Genomic DNA, 19,968 nt, shown 5'->3' with positions numbered 1-19,968 from the left:
CCCACCAGTGGCACCCCAGCACCCCAACACCTGTCCCAGTATCCCCCAGTACCAACCAGTTCCCACCCAGCACCCACCAGTTCCCACCCAGCACACCAACACCTGTCCCAGTACCCAGCCTAGTACCCCCCAGTACCAACCAGTACCCACCCAGCACCCCGACACCTGTCCCAGTACCAACCAGTACCCCCCAGTACCCAGCCCAGCACCCCAACCCCATCCCAGTACCAACCAGTACCCAGCCCAGTACCCCCCAGTACCCAGCCCAGCACCCCAACCCCATCCCAGTACCAACCAGTACCCCCCAGTTCCCTCCCAGTGCCCACAATGGTGCCAGACACCGCCCTGGACTGGGACCCCCTGATGGATCCGGACCCCCTGCTGCTGCTCCCCGCCTCGGGGTGAGCACTGGGATCCCCCACCACCAACTGGAGGGGACTGAGGCACATCTAGGGGGCCCCCATATTTTGGGGGGGTGGTCCCATACTTGGCAGGGGGGAGTTTGATCTCTGTTGGGAGTGCCCCATATTGGAGGAGGGTCCCACATGGAGGGGGGAGGTCCCCATATTTAGGGGTTCCCCCATATTCAGGGGGGGTCCCCACATTCGGGACAGGGCCATATTTTAGGGGTGTCCCACATTTAGGGAGGGTCCCCCAGGGTCTGGGGGACCCCCATATTTAAAAGGGGGGGGGGGCACATTCAGGAGGGTGCCATTGGCAGCCAGTCACTGGTGGTGCCCCCTAGGGGTCAGTGCTGGGCCTCAGCCTGTTCAGTATCTTTATTGATGATCTGGACGAGGGCATCGAGTCCATCATCAGTAAATTTGCTGATGACACCAAGCTGGGGGCAGGAGTTGATCTGTTAGAGGGCAGGAGAGCTCTGCAGAGGGACCTCGACAGGCTGGGCAGATGGGCAGAGTCCAACGGCATGAGACTGAACACATCCAAGTGCCGGGTCCTGCACATTGGCCACAGCAACCCCATGCAGAGCTACAGGCTGGGGTCAGAGTGGCTGGAGAGCAGACAGGCAGAAAGGGACCTGGGGGTGCTGGTTGACAGCCAGCTGAACATGAGCCAGCAGTGTGCCCAGGTGTCCAAGAAGGCCAATGGCATCCTGGCCTGCATCAGGAACAGCGTGGCCAGCAGGAGCAGGGAGGTCATTGTGCCCTGTGCTGAGCACTGCTTAGGCCACACCCTGAGTCCTGTGTCCAGTTCTGGGCCCCTCAGTTTAGGAGGGATGCTGAGCTGCTGGGAGGTGTCCAGAGAAGGGCAACAAAGCTGGGGAGGGGTCTGGAGCACAGCCCTGTGAGGAGAGGCTGAGGGAGCTGGGGCTGCTTAGCCTGGAGAAGAGGAGGCTCAGGGGAGAGCTTCTTGCTCTCTACAACTCCCTGAAGGGAGGTTGTAGCCAGGTGGGGGTTGGTCTCTTCTCCCAGGCACCCAGCACCAGAACAAGAGGACACAGTCTCAAGCTGTGCCAGGGGAGGTTTAGGCTGGAGGTGAGGAGTTCTTTGCAGAGAGAGAGATTGCCCATTGGAATGTGCTGCCCAGGCAGGTGGTGGAGTCGCCGTCACTGGGGGGGTTTAGGAAGAGCCTGGATGAGGCCCTTGGTGCCATGGGTTAGTCGATTAGATGGTGTTGGGTGATAGGTTGGACTTGATGATATTGAAGGTCTCTTCCAACCTGGTCTGGTCTGGTCTATTCTAGTCTAGTCTAGTCTAGTCTAGTCTAGTCTAGTCTATCCCGTCCCATCCCATTCCATTCCATTCTGTTCTGTTCCGTTCCATTCTGTTCCATATTTTGGGGGGTCCCACATTTGGGGAGGGTCCCCTGTATTTTGGGGGGGTTGGCCTCTCTTGGGGAGGTCCCCATATCTAGGGGGATCCCACATTGAGGGAAGGTCTCCCATATTTTGGGGGGTGTTGACCACTATTTGGGGGTCCCCCCATATTTTGGGGGTGTGTGGCTCACCCCCCTTTCTCTGTCTCCCCGCAGGCAGGAGGGCAGGGAGCAGGACACTGTGCCCCCCGTGCAGGTGACGCCACTGGGGGGCTCCATGCGTCTGTACCAGATTTTGGGGGGTCCCCCCTCGGGACCCCACCCACCCGGACCCAGGCTCCTTCTGGTGCTGCTGCCTTGGCTGGGGGCACAGCCAGGGCAACTCTGGCCGTACCTGAGGTGGTACCTCGGGCACGGCTTGGATGTTCTGGTGGTGCCCACCAAGGCCTGGCATTTCCTGCGGCCCCAAAGGGGACAGAGGTTGGCACAGAGCTTGCTGAGGGCCTTGGAGGATGGGGAGGGGGAAACTGGGGGGACTGGGGGTGGTGATGGTGGCACTGGTCTGGCTGGTGGGCACAGTGGTGATGGTGGCACTCATGGTGGTGGTGGCGGCGGCATTGGCCATTCTGGTGGTAGCAATGGCGATGGTGGCACTGGTCTGGCTGGTGGGCACAGTGGTGATGGTGGCACTCATGGTGGTGGTGGCAGCAGCATTGGCCATGCTGGTGGCAGTGGTCATGCTGGTGGCAGCAATGGCGATGGTGGCACTGGTCTGGCTGGTGGGCACAGTGGTGATAGTGAAGGTGGCATTCATGGTGGTGGGGATGCTGGCAGCGGTGGCACTGGTCCTGCTGGTGGCAGCAATGGTGATGGTGGCGCTGGTGGCACTGATCACCCTGGTGGTGGCACTCAGGGTGTTGGCAAGGATGGTAGTGCTGACACTGGTCTTGCTGGTGCCAGTGGTGCTGGTGGTGCTGCTGGTGGCACTGGCATCAACACTGTTTGTCTGGGCACCGGTGCCAGCCCTGGTGCAGCTGGTGCCAGTGCCTTGGCCGGGCGCCCGTTACTGGTCCATGCCATCTCGGCAGGTGCCTACACCTTTGCCCAGCTCCTGCTGCTCCTCAGGCAGCACCCTGGACAGTGCCAACGCCTGGCACCACGCTTCCAGGGCATCGTCTACGACAGCCTGGTCACCGGCGACTTTGGGGACATGGCACGAGGTGAGTGTGCCAGGGAGCTGGCACAGAGGGTGGCACAGGAGGGGGCAGGGCGATGCCCGTTGGTGGGGTCAGCCATGGTGGGTGCCAATCCATTGCTGGTGCCACTTCTCATGGAGTGAGAGCCATCATGAGGTGCCACCCATCATCAGTACCACCCGCCATGGGGTGCCAAACATCAAGGGGTGCCACCTGGCACGGGGTGATGCCCATCACTGGTGCCACCCATTGTTGGTGCCAGCTGTGGTGGGGTGATGCCCTTCACTGGGTGATGCCCATTGTGGCATGATACCCATTATAGGGTGCAAGCTACCCCTAGCTAGGTGCCACCCAACACAGTGTGCCAATCGTGGCAAAGTAGCACCCATCACAATGTGCCACTCACTCTGGAATTCCATCTATTGTAGGTGCCACCTATCATGGGGTGATGCCCACCATGAGGTGCCAACAATTCATGGGGCACCCACTATCAGAGGTGCCACCCATTGTGGAGTGCCCATCCATCAGGACTGCCAACCATGGCCAGGTGGCACCCATCATGCTCTCCTACCCATTGGCAGTGCCACCCACGGGAGGCTGATGCCCAGCACTGCTGTCACCCATTGGCAGTGCCACCCACGGGAGGCTGATGCCCAGCACTGCTGTCACCCATTGGCAGTGCCACCCACGGGAGGCTGATGCCCAGCACTGCTGTCACCCATTGGCAGTGCCACCCACGGGAGGCTGATGCCCAGCACTGCTGTCACCCATTGGCAGTGCCACCCACGGGAGGCTGATGCCCAGCACGGGTCGCCGCCTGTTGCGTGGTGCCAAGTCTCCAAAGTGCCCCCCACCCCTTTCCTCTCTCTCCCCACAGGCCTTGCCAACGCGGTGCCCTCCTCTGCCCTTCGCCCCATCGTCCGTGCCAGTGCCCATTTCTACCTGTGGGCGCTGGGCTGCTGCGTGGGCCGGGAGCTGGCACTGGCGCGGGCAGCCTTTGCCAACACCCCGCTGCGGTGCCCCCTCCTCCTCTTCTACAGCCTGGACGATGAGCTGAGCCAGGCAGCCACCCTGCGGGCACTGCTGGCCGGCTGGCGAGCCCTGGGTATCCGTGCCCACGCCGTGGGCTGGCAACATTCGCGCCACGCTGCCCACCTACGCTGGCACCCCCAGGAGTACCGCCGGGCACTGCTGGCCTTCCTGAAGCTGACTGAAGGGGCACCTCGGGCCAGGCTGTAGATGGGCACCCACCGTGGCACGGCAAGGATGGATGGAGAGCGGTATGAGCAGTGTTAGGGGGTGCCAAGGGGGTGCCAGGCTGTGCCCACGGCATGCCAGGGTATGCCAAACATGCATCAGGCTAAGCCCATGGGGTGCCAGGAAATGGCTGGAGGGTGAAAGACTGGACCAAGTGTATGCCCATGGGGTGTAAACCTCTGCCATGGGGTGTCAGGGCACGCTAAAGGTATGCCAGGCTGTGCCCATCATGTGCCAGGGGATGGCTGTGGAGTGAAAAGCTGTGCCAAGGTGGGTAAAGGCAGGCACACGGTGTGCTAGGGTGGGTAAGGGCATCTCCACAACGTGAGATGCCAACCTGTGCCAACCCATTCTCAGTGTGCCAACCCATTCCTGGTGCACCAACCTGTAAACAGTGTGCCAACCTGTGCCACACTGTGCCAACTCATTCCCAGTGGGTCACCCCATACCGTGCTACCCTGTGCCCCCACAGTGCCCCCGACTCATGCCAGTCACAGGCAAGCTGATGCTCCAGCACTTTATTGATCCCTGCTTCCAGTTTGGTGCCAGTCCTGGTGCCCACCTCCCTTTTTGGGAGGGAACAGGAGGGCTGGTATGTGGGGGAGGGGGTACCCCCAGGATGCCCCCCAGGGTGCCACCCAGCTACATTCTTCCCCCTACAGCACCCTGGGCATCCCCCAGGCACCCTTTTCTGGGGGGGTGTGAGGTGTCCCCAGCACCACGGTGAGGGGATGCCAATATTGAAGGGGTGCCAAGGTGTGTGTAAGGGTCCCCAGCACCACAGTTCGGGGGGTGCCAATCTAAGGGGTGGCCCTGGCACCATGGGTGGGGTGGTACCAATGCATGGAGGGGGGAGGGGCCCAGAACCAAAATTTGAGTGGGGGAGTGAGCTGGTGGGGGGAGAGGGGTTCCAGCCCATAGTGCAATGCCAGCCTGGGTGCCAACCTGGCACCTACCGCCGTCGGGAGGGTCCGGGGGGGTCCTGCCGGGTGGGGGTGGCACTGCGGGCACCCTCCTCAGTACAGCCGCTTCTCGTATCTGGGGGGGGAGAGAAAACACAGTGTGGGGGGTGTCACTTCGAGGGCACCTCCCCTGGCACCCTTGGCATCCCCCTACCTGCTGGCACTGGGCACCACGTCAGATCCTGGCTGGAATTTGGGGAAAGGAGCGGGGGGATTTATGAGGTGCCATGCCCCCCCCAACTTAAGCAGCCTGGCACTCCCCCACCCCACACTGGCACCCCCCGCTCCAAAGCCTTGCCATCACCACCCCCCACCCCACCACTTCCTTGGGTGGGCACAGGGTGGGCACAAGTTGGTACTTACATGGCAGCACTGTAAAGCTACGGAGGAGGCGCGGGCAGGAGAGAGAGAGAAGGGACATGGTCACCCTGGCACCTTGGCAGCACCAGCAACCCCCCCATTGAATAACAGCTCCCCTGGCACCAGCACTGGCACCACGATCTGACCAAGCTGCCTGGCACTGGCGCCATGATCCTGGTGGACGCTGGCGACGGCAGCACCTGGCACTGGCAACATATGGCATTGGCACCATGGTCTGACCAAGCTGCCTAGCACTGGCACCATGATCCTGAGGGCACTGGCATTGGCACAAACACTGTACTCAAGGAAGCATCCTGGCACTGGCACCATGATCCAGACGGACACTGCCACCAGCACCACCTGGCACTGGCACCATGATCTGATCAAGCTGCCTGGCACCCAACCCTGGCACTGGACTCTCGATGAGCCATTTGGCACTGGCACTACCTGGCACAGGCATTTCAACCAACCATAGCTAACCAACCAGAGCAAAACCAGAACCTCAACCAACCAGCACCTCACCAGCCAACCACAGCCAACCAGCACCTTAGGGAACCAACCAGAGCCATCCAGCACCTCAACCAACCACCCAAAGCCATCCAGCACCTCAACCAACCACAGCCAACCAGCACCTTAGGGAACCAACCAGAGCCATCCAGCACCTCAACCAACCACCCAAAGCCATCCAGCACCTCAACCAACCACAGCCAACCAGCACCTTAGGGAACCAACCAGAGCCATCCAGCACCTCAACCAACCACCCAAAGCCATCCAGCACCTCAACCAACCACAGCCAACCAGCACCTTAGGGAACCAACCAGAGCCATCCAGCACCTCAACCAACCACCCAAAGCCATCCAGCACCTCAACCAACCACAGCCAACCAGCACCTTAGGGAACCAACCAGAGCCATCCAGCACCTCAACCAACCACCCAAAGCCATCCAGCACCTCAACCAACCACAGCCAACCAGCACCTTAGGGAACCAACCAGAGCCATCCAGCACCTCAACCAACCACCCAAAGCCATTCAGCACCTCAACCAACCACAGCCAACCAGCACCTTAGGGAACCAACCAGAGCCATCCAGCACCTCAACCAACCACAGCCAACCAGCACCTTAGGGAACCAACCAGAGCCATCCAGCACCTCAACCAACCACCCAAAGCCATTCAGCACCTCAACCAACCACAGCCAACCAGCACCTTAGGGAACCAACCAGAGCCATCCAGCACCTCAACCAACCACAGCCAACCAGCACCTTAGGGAACCAACCAGAGCCATCCAGCACCTCAACCAACCACCCAAAGCCATTCAGCACCTCAACCAACCACAGCCAACCAGCACCTTAGGGAACCAACCAGAGCCATCCAGCACCTCAACCAACCACCCAAAGCCATTCAGCACCTCAACCAGCCAGCCAATCACGGCCAAACACCATCCACCATCTGAACCAACCAATCACAGACCCTCAAGCAACCAGTCAACCAACCATAGCCAAACGCCAGCTAATCACAGCCAATCACCATCACAACCAACCTATCACAGACAACCAGCACCTCGACCATGCGACCAATCACAGCCCATAAACATCCTGGCCAGCTGACCAGCATCTTGACCAGCCAATCACAGCCAACCAGCACCTCAGCCAGCCAGCCAATCACAACCAACCACCATACCAGCCAACCACAACCCACCACCACCTCAAAGCCAGCCCATCAGAAAGCAGCTCCACAATCAACCAACCACAGCCAACCACCATCAGCATCAACCAACAGCTCAGCCAACCGATCGCAACCGAGCAGCATCCCAACCAACCACAGCCAGCATCTCCAGCGGCCAACCAGCCACAGCCAGCCAGCACCTCGGGACCAGCCAACCAGTACCTCAACCCGCCAACCCATCACAGCCAATGACCTCCTCAATCAACCAAACCAGCAGTCCCATTGGCTGGCCAAGCTGAGCCCACCCCACAGCGGGCCAATCGGCACCCAGCCAATCAGCTCTCCCGGATACAACAAGCCCCACCCCCTTGTACAAGCCCCACTCCCCAGGGCTGAATTAAAGGAGCTGCTGCTCCCAGCTTGCACCAGTTTGGTACTGGAGTGCCTCCACACCTGGCACTGGGGTAACTGGGAGTGCCCCCCACACCTGGCACTGGGGTAACTGGGAGTGCCTCCCATAAACTGGCACTGGGGTAACTGGGAGTGCCCCCCTGCCTGGCACTGGGGTAACTGGGAGTGCCTCCCATAAACTGGCACTGGGGTAACTGGGAGTGCCCCCCTGCCTGGCACTGGGGTAACTGGGAGTGCCCCCCACACCTGGCACTGGGGTAACTGGGAGTGCCTCCCATAAACTGGCACTGGGGTAACTGGGAGTGTCCCCCTGCCTGGCACTAGGGTAACTGGGAGTGCCCCCCACAAATTGGCACTGGGGTAACTGGGAGTGCCCCCCACACCTGGCACTGGGGTAATTGGTTTGCCCCCCCCAAACTGGCACTGGGCTGTGTGTGCCCTCCCGCAAAGCTGGCAGGTTGGGGGGCGAGTGGGGGGAGTGGGAGGAGTGTGTGCCACACACCCCATATCTGACGTGGTGCCCCCCAGCAGCTTGTCCCAGCCCTTCCCTTACCCTGCCAGTACCCTGCCAGTACCCCCCCTGCCACTTACGAGTGGAGGCCATGGACCCCCCCCTCGATCTGTGCTGCCATCGTCCTCTTCTCGAACTTCAGCTCCCCTGAGTACATCATGGACCTGTTTGGGGACACCAGTTTGGTACACAACAACATTTCTGTGCCCCCCCCCCCAACAGTCCCCCCACCCCTTCCCACCCCCCTCAAGGCCTCCTCCGCGCCCCCCCCAGCCCAGAGTCACCTCAGGACCGAGAGGCTCCTGGCACCGATGTCCTGGCAGCCGTGCTGGATGCCAGCGATCAGGTAGGGAACGAACTTATGGATGGAGCCCTTGTCCTGGATGGAGCCTGACACCCCCTGGGCCACCTTCACCTTGTCACCTTCACTGGTGTGGGGGGGGACACAGAAAATTAGGAGCCCCCCAGACCACCCAGACCCCACAGGAACATCCCAGAGGCACCCAGAACCTCCCCAGGACTCCCCCTAGGGATGGCTTTATGGCTGAAAACCTCATCCAGGATGGGTCCCACCACCCCCTGAGCCACCTGCTCCTTGTCACCTTAACTCGGGGGAGGGGGGCACAATGTCGTTGGGGGGGTGTAGGATATTGGGGAGCACCCCTCCCCGGCCCCTGAAACCCCACCCCAAGAAGCCCTCCCAGTGATGACTTTCTGGCTGAACCCCTTGTCCTGCATGGCTCCCACCACCCTTTGAGCCCCCTGCACTTTGTCACCTTGCCTTGGGGGGGACACACAATAACATTAGGGGGAGGACCAATATTGGGGACCCCCCCAATCCCCTCTTAGAGCCACCCAGAAGGCCTCTTGGTGATGGATTGATGGCTGAACCCCTTGTCCTACATGGCTCCCACTACCCCTCCAGCCCCCTTCGCTTTGTCACCTTGACTTGGGGGACACACACAATGACACTGGAGGCCTGGGGGGTGGTTAAAAACTTGGGGGGCCCCCCGGGCTCCCCCAAAGTGGTACCTGAAGTAACGTTTTTGGCTGCTGCTGCTTTTCTCCATGGCATCCAGGGAGCCCATGCCTCGGTACTGCTTGAGCCGAACCCCCTCCGAGAAGAAAAACTCCCCAGGGGCTTCCGTGGTGGCAGCCAGCAGGGACCCCATCATCACTGGGGGGGGCACAGAAATTAGGGGGGACCCCCCCCACCCCGTGGTTGGCATCACTCAGCATCAATGGGTACAAGGGAGAGCCCACAGAGGCAGCCACGAGGGCATCAGGGTGGAGAAAGAGGAAGTGGTGGTTGCAGGGCACCCCCTGAAAGTGGGGGTAGGGTGATGGGGGGGGAACAGTGGGGGGAACATCATGAGACCTCCCTGCCCCCAGGGTGGGCACAGGGCACCCCTGAAGTCTGCAGCAGTATGGGTACAGAGAGGGGACCCCAGCAGGGTAGGTACAGGGAGGTGGTGGTCATGGGGTACACTCCCAAAACTGGGGGGACAACCAGGAGCCCCACTCTCAAAGTGGGCATCAGAGTGGCAGCAGTGAGTGAGACCTTAAGGATGGACACCAGGGTGGCAGCAGTGGGGGTACAGATGGATGACACCCTAAGGATGGGCATCAGGGTAGGTACAGGAAGATGATGGTCTCAAGACTCCCCAAGGCGGGCATCAGTTGGTGACAGAATGGGCACCACTATGGGTGTGCCAGGATGGTCAGCTCCATGGCTGCCAAGTGGTGCCAGGGTGGTCACCTTTATGGGTGCTGCTTGGTGCCAGGGGACACGGTGGGTGCCAGGTTGGTGACAGAAGGGGCACCACTACAGGCGCCACATGTGCCAGGATGGTCAGCTCCATGGCTGCCAGGAGGGTTGCCCTCATGGCTGCCAAGTGGTGCCAGGGTGGTCATCACTACAGGTGCAGGCTGGTGCCAGGCTGCCACCGGCGACAGTGCCAAGTCGCTGCCAGCTTGGTGCCCACCAGGCGATGCTAGCTCTGCCACCTCCGTGGGTGCCCCCTCGACGCCCACCCCACACTTACCAGTGGACGCCCCCAGGGCCAGGGCCTTCACCACGTGCCCCACGGTGCGGATGCCGCCGTCAGCGATGACCGGCACGCCGAAGCGCCTGGCGTACTCTGCCACCTTGTAGACAGCCGTGCCCTGCGGCCTCCCACAGGCCATCACTGAGGGGACACCGCTGTCACCCCCCCTGCCGCCAGCCCCGGCGCCTGGCACCCCCAGGACTCACCCCAGAGCGGGGCAGGGGGGCACGGTGGGGACAGCCAGGTGCCCTGCGCCCCGAAAGCCACCCCAGAGGGAACGTGCAGGGGACACTGGGGGGCGGGGAGGGGACACTGAGGACACACAGCTCCTCTGTAGCCCCCCCAGAGGGGACACAGAGCGGACACTGAAGGGACAGCCCTAAAGTCACCTCAGGGGGGACACAGAGTACTGGGGGGACGGGGGACACACTGGGACACAGAAGCAACAAAGAGGTGGCACAGGGGGACATGGAGGGGACAACGTACCCTTAAAAGCAACCTCAGAGGGGACACAGAGCACTGGGGACACCGAGGGGACACACAAGGTGACACTGGGAAGGTGGCACTCACCCTGCTGGGTGGCACAGATGGCACCACAGCCCAATGCCCACTCACTTTGTGTCCCCACCACCCCAAAACCCTTCCCAGTTGGGAGCCAGTGGTGGGGTTAGGGGACACTGGGTGGCACGGGGGAGGTGGCACCTACCTTCCTGGGTGATGCAGATGGAACCACAGCCCATGCCCACCCTCAGGGCATCCACCCCAGCATCAATCAAGTTCTTGGCCTGGGCAGCAGTGACAACTGGGAAGGGGTTGGTGGCATCCATTAGATTCCAGTGCCTCTCCAGTTCCCCCTCTATGCCCCCCCCAGTAGCCCCAGTTCCCTCCCAGTCCTCCCCCTACAGTAACCCCACTGCCCTTCCAGTGCCCCCCAGTCCCTGCCTGTGCACCCCAGTTCCACACTTCCCTCCATTGTCCCCATCTCCTCTCCCCCTCCAAATCCCTCTCAGTGTCCCCTTTGTGCCCTTCCAGTGCCCTCCCAGTGCCTTCTGGTGTGCTCCAGTTCCCTCCCAGTGCCCTGTGTCCTCCCAGGGTCCCCATTTCCCTCCCAGTTTCCTCCCAATGCCCTCTGGTCTCCTCCCATTCCCCCTTTATGCCCTCCCACTTCCCTTCCAGTGCCCCCCCATACTCCAGTCCCTTCCCAGCCCCCCCATATTTATTTCCTAGTGCCCCCTTCATGCCCTCCCAGTGCCTTCCAGTGTGCCCCAGTTCCCTCCCAGTGCCCTCCAATTCCCCCCCACGCCCTCATTTCCTTCCCAGTGCCTTCCAGTTCACTTCCAATGCCCTCCAGCACCCTCCCATCCTCCCTTTATGCCCTCCCAGTAACCCACAGTTCACCAGCTCCTTCCCAGTTCCCTCCCAATCTCCCCTTTTCCCTCCCAGCGCCCCCATTTCCCTCCCAATCCTCCCCATGACTCCCTGCCAGTAACCCCCAGTTCCCCACTTCCCTCCCAGTCCTCCCCAGGGTGCCTCCCAGCGCGCCCAGCTCACCGTTGCCGCCGATGACCTGCAGCTCCGGGTACTTGTGCTTGATGTACTGGATCATGCTGATCTGGTAGATGGAGTTCCCCTGAGATGAGTCCTGGGAGGGGCACGGGGGGGGCACGTGATGGGGGGCACAGGGCAGGCATGGGAGGGCACTGGGAGACAATTAGGGGGCACTGAGAGGTCACAAAAAGGCACTGGCAGGGAATGGGAGGGCACAAGGGGGCACTGGCAGGGAATGGGAGGGCACTGGGAGAGATCTGGGAGCACTGGGAGGGCACAAAGCGGCACTGGGAGGGAATGGGAGGGCACTGGGAGAGATCTGGGAGCACTGGGAGGGCACAAAGGGGCACTGGGAGGGAATGGGAGGGCACTGGGAGAGATCTGGGAGCACTGGGAGGGCACAAAGGGGCACTGGGAGGGAATGGGAGGGCACGAAGAGGCACTGGGGGGGAATGGGAGGGCACTGGGAGAGATCTGGGAGCACTGGGAGGGCACAAAGGGGCACAGGGAGGGAATGGGAGGGCACTGGGAGAGATCTGGGAGCACTGGGAGGGCACAAAGGGGCACAGGGAGGGAATGGGAGGGCACTGGGAGAGATCTGGGAGCACTGGGAGGGCACAAAGGGGCGCTGAAAGGGAACTAGGGGCATAGGGAGGACAAAGAGGGGAACTGGTAGGCATTAAGGTGGAAATGGAAGGGCACCGGGAGAGCACTGGGAGAGAACTAGGGGCACTGGGAGGGCAGAGAGGGGCATTGGGGAGCTTACTGGGTGGGTACTGGGATGGCATAAAGGGGGCACCGGGGGACACTGTGAGGGAAGGGAAGGGCACCGCGGGGAGGGCACTGGGAAAGCCGAGGGGGGCCACCGGGAGCCCCCGGGAAGGGCAGGGAGCGAGGCGCGGAGCAACCCTCGGCTCGGCAGCCTGCCGAGCGCCGGCACGGCCGCCGGGAGGGGGCTGCCCCGCGGTGCCGGTGCCTCCCGGTACGCACCAGCACCACGAGGTCGACGCTGGCCTGCACCAGCAGGTCCAGGCGGTATTTGTCGTCCTCCCGGGTGCCGATGGCCGCCCCGCAGAGCAGCTGCTTGCGGCCGTCCTTGGAGGCCAGAGGGTGCTCCCGGTTCTTCTTCAGGTCCGTGCGGGCGATGATGGCCACCAGCTCGTCGCTGGAGTTGACGATCGGCAGCTTGCCTGCGGCGGGGGACAGGCACGGGGGGACGGCGTCAGGACGGGGCGGGGGGAGGTCGAGGCGGGGAGAGCATCACGGCATGGGGGAGGCTGAGGGACGGAGACCAGCGAGGGGTGGGGACCGTCGAGGGGTGGGGAGACAACGAGGGATGGGGATGAAGGGAGGTGGGAGGTGGCCCTTGGAGGATGGAGGCGATGTGGAGTAGACCCCAGTGACGAGGTGACACCCCAAGGGATGAGGGAACACAGAGGTGACCCTGGGGTGATGGCAAGAGGTGACCCCATGGTTGGGGTCTCCCTGTACCCTTCTTGCTGCGCTGCAGGATCTCATTGGCCTCCTTCAGGGTGATGCCAGCAGGTGCCACCACCAGGTCATTGCGTTTGGTCATCACCTGAGGGGGGATCACTGTCACTGGGGACCCCAATCCCACCTCATCCCATCCCAGTGTCCCACCTCATTCCATGCCATCCCTGCACTCTCTCCCAGTCCATCCCTCATCTCATCCCTCTCGTCCCACCTCCTCTCCATCCATTCCCTGTCCAACATCTTGCTCTCTTCTCCCATCCCTGTCCCACAACCCCATCCAACATCCCAATCCTGTATCCTACCCCATTGCACCCATTCAATCCCACCCCATCCCACCCTCTTCTCCCATCCCTACCCCACATCTATCCCATCCCACCTCATCCCATTCCCATCTGTCCTGTCCTACCACATGCCACCTTATTCCCATTGCACCCCACCTTATCCCACCCCTATCCCACCCCACCCATCCTCATCCATCCCAACCCACCCCACCCATTCCATCTCATTCCCATCCATCCTACCCCATTCATCCCATTCCTACGATCCCATCCCCATCCATCCCATCCCACCCCATTCATCCCATTCCCATGATCCCATCCCCATCCCACCTCATTGCACCCCCCCCCCATTCATCTCACCCCATTCCCATCCACCCCACCCTATCCCACCCCACCCCACCTCATCCCCATCCATCCTACTCCATCCCACCCCATTCCTATGGTCTCATCCTCATCTATCCAACTCCCCCCCTCCATCCCATCCCCATCCACCCCACCCTATCCCACCCCCACCTCAGTGCCTCCATCCTATTCCTATGGTCCCTTGCCCATCCATCCCATCCCACCCCCTCCATCCCCTCCCCATCCACCCCACCTGTCCCATTCCTATGATCCCATCCCCATCCACCCCACTCCCGCCCCATCCCCATCCCTTCCCCTCCGGCTTCCCTTCCCATTCCCCCTCCTCACCTCTCCCAGCCTCATCCCATGGTCCCTCTCTCCCAGGAAGTCGATGTCCCGGGAGGTCACCATCCCTTCCAGCTTGCTCCCCAGCCTGCCGGTCTGCGTCACCGGGATGCCGGAGAACCCGTGCCTGGCCTTCGCCTCCCACACGTCCCCCACCGTCTGCGTGGGGCTCAGCACCACCGGGTCAGTGATGAAGCCCTGCTCGAATTTCTTGGGGGACACACACCCCAAAAAGTCAGTTATTAAGGGGAAGGGCACCCCCAAAGCCTCCCTTCTTTTAGGTGCCCCACCCCCCATCCCTGTGATCCTATCCCTATCCATCCCACCCCATTCCCATCCATCCCACTCCATTCCCATCCACCCCACCCCATCCATCCTACCTCATCCCACCCCATCCATCCTACCCATGGGATAGGCTGGGGTGGGAATGAGATGGGGTGGATGGGATCATAGGAATGGGATGGATGGGGTGGGATGGGATAAGATGGATAGGGATGGATGGGAATGGGATCATAGGAATGGGATGGATGGGGTGGGATGCGGTAAGATGGATAGGGATGGATGGGTTGGGGTGGATGGGAATGGGATCACAGGAATGGGATGGATGGGGTAATGGATAGGGATGGATGAGTTGGGATGGGGTGGGGTGGATGGGATCATAGGAATGGGATGGATGGGATGGGTAGGGATGGATGGGTTGGGATGGGGTGGGGTGGATGGGATCATAGGAATGGGATGGATGGGATGGGTAGGGATGGATGGGTTGGGATGGGGTGGGGTGGATGGGATCATAGGAATGGGATGGATGGGATGGGTAGGGATGGATGGGTTGGGATGGGGTGGGGTGGATGGGATCATAGGAATGGGATGGATGGGATGGGGTAAGATGGATAGGGATGGATGGGTTGGGATGGGATCATAGGATGGGTGGGGGACACCTAAAGCAAGGGAGGTTTTGGGAGTGGCCCCCAATGAAATTTGGGTAGGGAGCACCTAAAACAAAGGAGGTTTGGGGGGGAGGGCACCCAAAAAGGGCAGGTTTGGGGTGGGGGGCACCCAAAGAAAGGGGTTTGGGGGAGGCACCCCAAAAAATTGAAGGGGCACCCCAAAAAAATTGGGGTACCACTTCACCCCCAAAAAGCTGTTTTTCTGTTGTCCCCTCCACCCTGCTCCAGTAACCTCCCAGGACATCCCAGTACCCCCCTACCACCCCATTCCCCAACACCCCCCCAACCCCTGGTGCACCCCAACCCCCCTGATGTCTCCCCCATGACCCCTCCCAGTACCTCCCAGTACATCCCAGTGCCCCTACCTTGACCTTCCGCACCTCGTTGGCCTGGAATTCGGGGGTGCAGTTGTGGTGGATGATGCCAATGCCACCCATCAGCTGGGGGGGCACAAAAAACAGAGGAGGTGGGGGTCAAAGGAGCGCCCCCAAAAAGTGGGTGCTCCCCCTCCCCCAAATTACACTGGGGTGGGAAACCAGAATTCCCACTTTAGACTGGCTTTAGGGAACCAGAATGCCCAGTTCAAGCTGGGGTGGGCAGCCAGGCCCTGCACCAACCAGTTCTGCGCCCTGGACACCTCCCTCCTAGGTAGGCACCCCCCAAAATATGCCTGGAGAGGGCACCCAGGATTTCCAGTTCAGACTGGAATAGACTGGGCACCCCAAGAACCCCCAACTGCTGGTGCCCCCCAACCCCTCTTGGGTTCCCCTTAGCCCCTCTGATTCCTCCCCTTTACTCCTCCCAGGACATCCCAGTGCCACCCAATTTCCCCTGACACTCCTCTTACCACCCCACTCCCCACCCTTCCCCAACTCCCCCCAAGCCCTTTGGGTGCCCCTGAGCCCCTCTGCTCCCCCTCCATTCCTCCTGCCAGTGGCTCCCAGCACATCCCAGTGCTCACCGCCATGGCGATGGCCATCTCGGCCTCGGTGACCGTGTCCATGGGGGAGGAGATCAGGGGGGTCTTGAGGGTGATCTTTCTGGTCAGGGCTGAGGTCAGGTCCTGGGGTGGAGGGGACAGGGATGTCACCAAGTAGAGGGTGACAACATGGGGGTCTCACCCTGGGGGTAGGGAGAACAGAGGTGGCACCCTGGGGATGACAAGGCTGGCACCTCAGGGACAATGACATGGGGGTGTCACCCCTGGGGGGGCATATGAGGACATCATCCATGGGGGAACGTGAGGATGTCACCCTGGGTGGGGGGGAGTAGAAATGTCACCCTGGGGGACACACATGAGGATGTCACCCATGGAGAGCACAGAGATGTCACCCTGGGTGTGGGGGGGTTCCACACAAAGATGTCACCCTGGAGGGCTGGACAGGTGTCTTGGGGACATCACCTGAGGGACATACAAGGATGCCACCCCAGGAGGGGGGACATTATCCACGGAGGGGCACAGGGATGTCACCCTTGAGGGCAATCACAGGGGTGTCACCCCGGGGAGGGACTGGGGGATGTGATCCAAGGCAGAGGGGTCACAGGGATATCACCCTGGGGGCCATGGGGACACTACCTAGGGTTGGGGGAGGGCAGAGATGTCACCCTGGGGGACTTTAACGTGGGGATGTCACTGTGGGGTAGGGGGGACACAGGGACAGCACCCTGAGGGACAATGTGGGCACAGGGATGTCACCCCGGGGGGGCTGTCCCAGAGATGTCACCCCAGGGCAGGTCCCAGGACTCACCACCTCATCTGCTGTGAAGTCAATGAAGCCAGGGAGGATGAGGAAGTCACTGTGGGGTGGGGGAGGACACAGAGGGACATTAAGGGGGGGGTCCCTAATGTGATTCCTCCCACCTGGAATTAACCCCTCAGCTCCCCCAAAACCTCCCCCAGCCTCATACTGGGGGCAGGCACACATCCTAGTGGTGCCAACTGGGCTGGGCTGGGGATGACTCAAAGTTGGGGGGGGTCAAATGTATTTTAGGGAAGGGGGGGGGGTCCCTACTTACTTGTATGTGAGACCCTCGGAGGTGGCAAAGAGCTGCTGGGCTGTCAGCCCATCCTCAGGCACGTAACCAGTGCCACCACTGATCAGGTAGTCAGCCATACTGGGGGACAAGGGCAAGGTAACTGGGAACTGTCCCCCCCCCAACGACAAAGACACCCCCCCCCAAAACCCTAAGAACCGCCCCCCCAACCCTCCTTCCCATTACCGGTGGCACTGGCACAGGGGTGGCACTAGGACCCAGCCAGCTCTGGGACCCCCACTGACACCAGTAACCCCCCCACTGGCACCGGCAACCTCCCTCCATCAGCACTTTGACCACCCCCCTACAAGACCAACCCCCTCCCCAACCCTCACCCATAGTGGGAGCCAACCTGGCACTGGGACAGGGGGTGGCACTAGGACCCAACGGGCACCAGGACCACTCCCTGCACCAGCAACCCCACCACTGGAATGCCCCAGTACCGGGACCCCCACCCCCACCCTGGCAGCAAGACCAGCACCAGTAACCCCCCTGCCCCCATGCCACCAGCACTCCCTCTACCAGTACCGGGACCTCTCCTGGCCCTGGGACGAGGCACCAGTAACCCCCCTGAACCCCCTGCCGGCACCAGTAACACCCCCACAGGCACTAGTAACCCTCACCCCTGGCACCAGTAGCCCCTCTAGTTCCCCTCACTGGCACCAGTAGCTTCCCCTCTACACCACTAACCCACCCAGACTCCCCCACCGACACCAGCAACCCCCTCCCCAGCACCAGTAAGTCATATCTGTACCACTGGGCCACCCCTCGGCACTGGGGGCACCACCAGTAACTCCCCCGGACTTCCCCACAGGCACCAGTAAGCCCCCCAGTTCCACTGGGACTTCCTCCCACAGCACCAGAATCCCCCCACCAGTACCGGGACCTCACCCTGGCACCGGGACCAGCACCAGCAACCCCCACACGACACCAGTAAGCTTCCCTGCACCCCCTCACTGGCACCAGCAACCCACCCATCAACACCAGTAACTTCCCCTCTACACCAGTAACCCTCCCTCGACCCCCCCATCAGCACCAGTAGGCCCCCCTGGCACTGGGACCATCACCAGCACCAGTAACCCACCCTGGACCCCTCCACTGGCACCAGTAACTCCCCCCCCGTCCCCGGCACTGGGACCACCACCAGCACCAGTAACCCACCCTGGACCCCTCCACTGGCACCAGTAACTCCCCCCCCCCCCGGCACTGGGACCACCACCAGCACCAGTAACCCACCCTGGACCCCTCCACTGGCACCAGTAACTCCACCCCCCCCCCCGCACTGGGACCACCACCAGCACCAGTAACCCACCCTGGACCCCTCCACTGGCACCAGTAACTCCCCCCCCCCCCCGGCACTGGGACCACCACCAGCACCAGTAACCCACCCTGGACCCCTCCACTGGCACCAGTAACTCCCCCCCCCCCGGCACTGGGACCACCACCAGCACCAGTAACCCACCCTGGACCCCTCCACTGGCACCAGTAACTCCCCCCCCCCCCCCGCACTGGGACCACCACCAGCACCAGTAACCCACCCTGGACCCCTCCACTGGCACCAGTAACTCCCCCCCCCCCCCCCGGCACTGGGACCACCACCAGCACCAGTAACCCACCCTGGACCCCTCCACTGGCACCAGTAACTCCCCCCCCGCCTCCAGTAACCCCTCCCGGTACCTCCCCCCGCCCCCCCATCTCCCCACCTGTACTGGCCGGGTTGTTACTGGGAGCGACTCCCGTTACTGGGAGCCTCCCAGTTTGGGGGATGGGGGCGGGGATGGGGGAGGGTGTCCCGGGATGGAGGGGGCTGTCCCCTTCCCAGTAGGGGTGTCCCGGTCAGGGTGTCCCAGTCCCAGCAATGGGGGGGTCGCGGTTTCCCCAGTGCGGGGGTCCCAGCGCGTTGCGGTGCCCGCAGCAGCCCCAGCGCAGGGCGTGGCACTGGGCTGGCACTGGGCTGGCACTGGGCGGTACCGGGGCGGTACCGGGAGGGGGGGGAATTGGTGTTTCCTGGCTCAGGATTGGTCACTGCAGCTTCCCCCTCCTCCTCCTCCCAGTAAGCCCCAGTGCCTCCCAGTCACCTCTCCCAGCACCGTCCAGTATCGTCTCCCAGAGAGCCTCCTCGCAGCCCCAGTAGCCGCCCAACGCCAGGGCCCAGTAACCTATCCCCCCCTGCCCCGTCCCGTAGCGTGATGTCCCACCCCCCCCAGTATCCCCCAGTAGCCTCCCAGTAGCCCTCCGCTGCCGCCTTTCCAGTACCCAGCGCCCCCCCCGCAACCCCCAGTATCCCCCAGTATGCTCCCAGCACCGCCCCCCTGCTGCCTTCCCAGTACCCAGCGTCCCCCCTCCGTCCCCCAGTATCCCCCAGTATCGCCCCAGCGGTGCTCCCCCGCCTCCCTCTACCCGCCCCGGCAGCCTCCCAGTGCCCCCCAGCGCCCTCCCAGTAACTCCCAGTCCGTTACCTGGGCTCCCCCTCGCCCATGGCGCCGGTGAGGGGCGGGCACTGGGCGGGCACTGGGTGGTGCTGGGGCTTAACTGGGAGGAGCTGGGGCTCACTGGGAGCCCTGCCCCTGAGCGCACCGTGTGCGGGCGCCAGCGCTCCCAGTACAGACCAGTGCGTCCCAGTGCTCCAGGACACAGCACTGCCTCCCAGGACACAGCACTGCCTCCCAGGACACACCAGTGCGTCCCAGTGCGCCCCCCACACCCCAGCACACAGCACTGCCTCCCAGGACACACCAGTGCGTCCCAGTGCGCCCCCCACACCCCAGCACACAGCACTGCCTCCCAGGACACACC

The 19,968-nt window shown here is 62.2% G+C and overlaps 2 protein-coding genes across 2 annotated transcripts; one reads left to right on the top strand and one right to left on the bottom strand.

Annotated features, from left to right (window-relative positions):
- The first annotated feature begins 327 nt into the window (after positions 1 to 327).
- LOC128899363 (PE-PGRS family protein PE_PGRS30-like) lies at positions 328 to 4,232 on the top strand. The gene is made up of 3 exons (XM_054177853.1): positions 328 to 401; positions 1,993 to 2,996; positions 3,850 to 4,232. The coding sequence occupies exons 1-3, from the start codon at positions 328 to 330 to the stop codon at positions 4,209 to 4,211; spliced, it is 1,440 nt and encodes a 479-aa protein (XP_054033828.1). The 3' UTR covers positions 4,212 to 4,232.
- Positions 4,233 to 5,146: 914 nt separating this feature from the next.
- Positions 5,147 to 19,743, bottom strand: IMPDH1 (inosine monophosphate dehydrogenase 1). The gene is made up of 15 exons (XM_054177994.1): positions 19,632 to 19,743; positions 17,155 to 17,253; positions 16,887 to 16,935; positions 16,100 to 16,201; positions 15,504 to 15,578; positions 14,195 to 14,401; positions 13,224 to 13,311; positions 12,723 to 12,922; positions 11,736 to 11,826; positions 10,816 to 10,986; positions 10,182 to 10,325; positions 9,169 to 9,313; positions 8,421 to 8,564; positions 8,217 to 8,300; positions 5,147 to 5,267 (listed from the first exon to the last, which is right to left on the bottom strand). Exons 1-15 carry the CDS (start codon positions 19,649 to 19,651, stop codon positions 5,246 to 5,248), a joined length of 1,641 nt encoding a protein of 546 aa, XP_054033969.1. The 5' UTR covers positions 19,652 to 19,743; the 3' UTR covers positions 5,147 to 5,245.
- Positions 19,744 to 19,968: the final 225 nt, after the last annotated feature.

Source organism: Dryobates pubescens, chromosome Z, assembly GCF_014839835.1.
Source record: "Dryobates pubescens isolate bDryPub1 chromosome Z, bDryPub1.pri, whole genome shotgun sequence".
Taxonomy (NCBI): Eukaryota; Metazoa; Chordata; class Aves; order Piciformes; family Picidae; genus Dryobates; species Dryobates pubescens.
This window is presented reverse-complemented; position numbering and strand designations above follow the sequence as displayed.

What these genes read in the sequence shown, in the direction of transcription:
- LOC128899363 (XM_054177853.1), top strand. Translation starts at nt 328, where the DNA reads ATGGTGCCAGACACCGCCCTGGACTGGGACCCCCTGATGGATCCGGAC. An exon ending in CTGCTGCTCCCCGCCTCGGG is followed by an intron (nt 402 to 1,992) that starts GTGAGCACTGGG and finishes GTCTCCCCGCAG; the next exon opens with GCAGGAGGGCAGGGAGCAGG. An exon ending in CTTTGGGGACATGGCACGAG is followed by an intron (nt 2,997 to 3,849) that starts GTGAGTGTGCCA and finishes CTCTCCCCACAG; the next exon opens with GCCTTGCCAACGCGGTGCCC.
- IMPDH1 (XM_054177994.1), bottom strand. Translation starts at nt 19,651, where the DNA reads ATGGGCGAGGGGGAGCCCAG. An exon ending in AGATGGCCATCGCCATGGCG is followed by an intron (nt 15,579 to 16,099) that starts GTGAGCACTGGG and finishes GTGCCCCCCCAG; the next exon opens with CTGATGGGTGGCATTGGCAT. An exon ending in GGGGTCCATGGCCTCCACTC is followed by an intron (nt 5,268 to 8,216) that starts GTAAGTGGCAGG and finishes CTCCCCCCCCAG; the next exon opens with ATACGAGAAGCGGCTGTACT.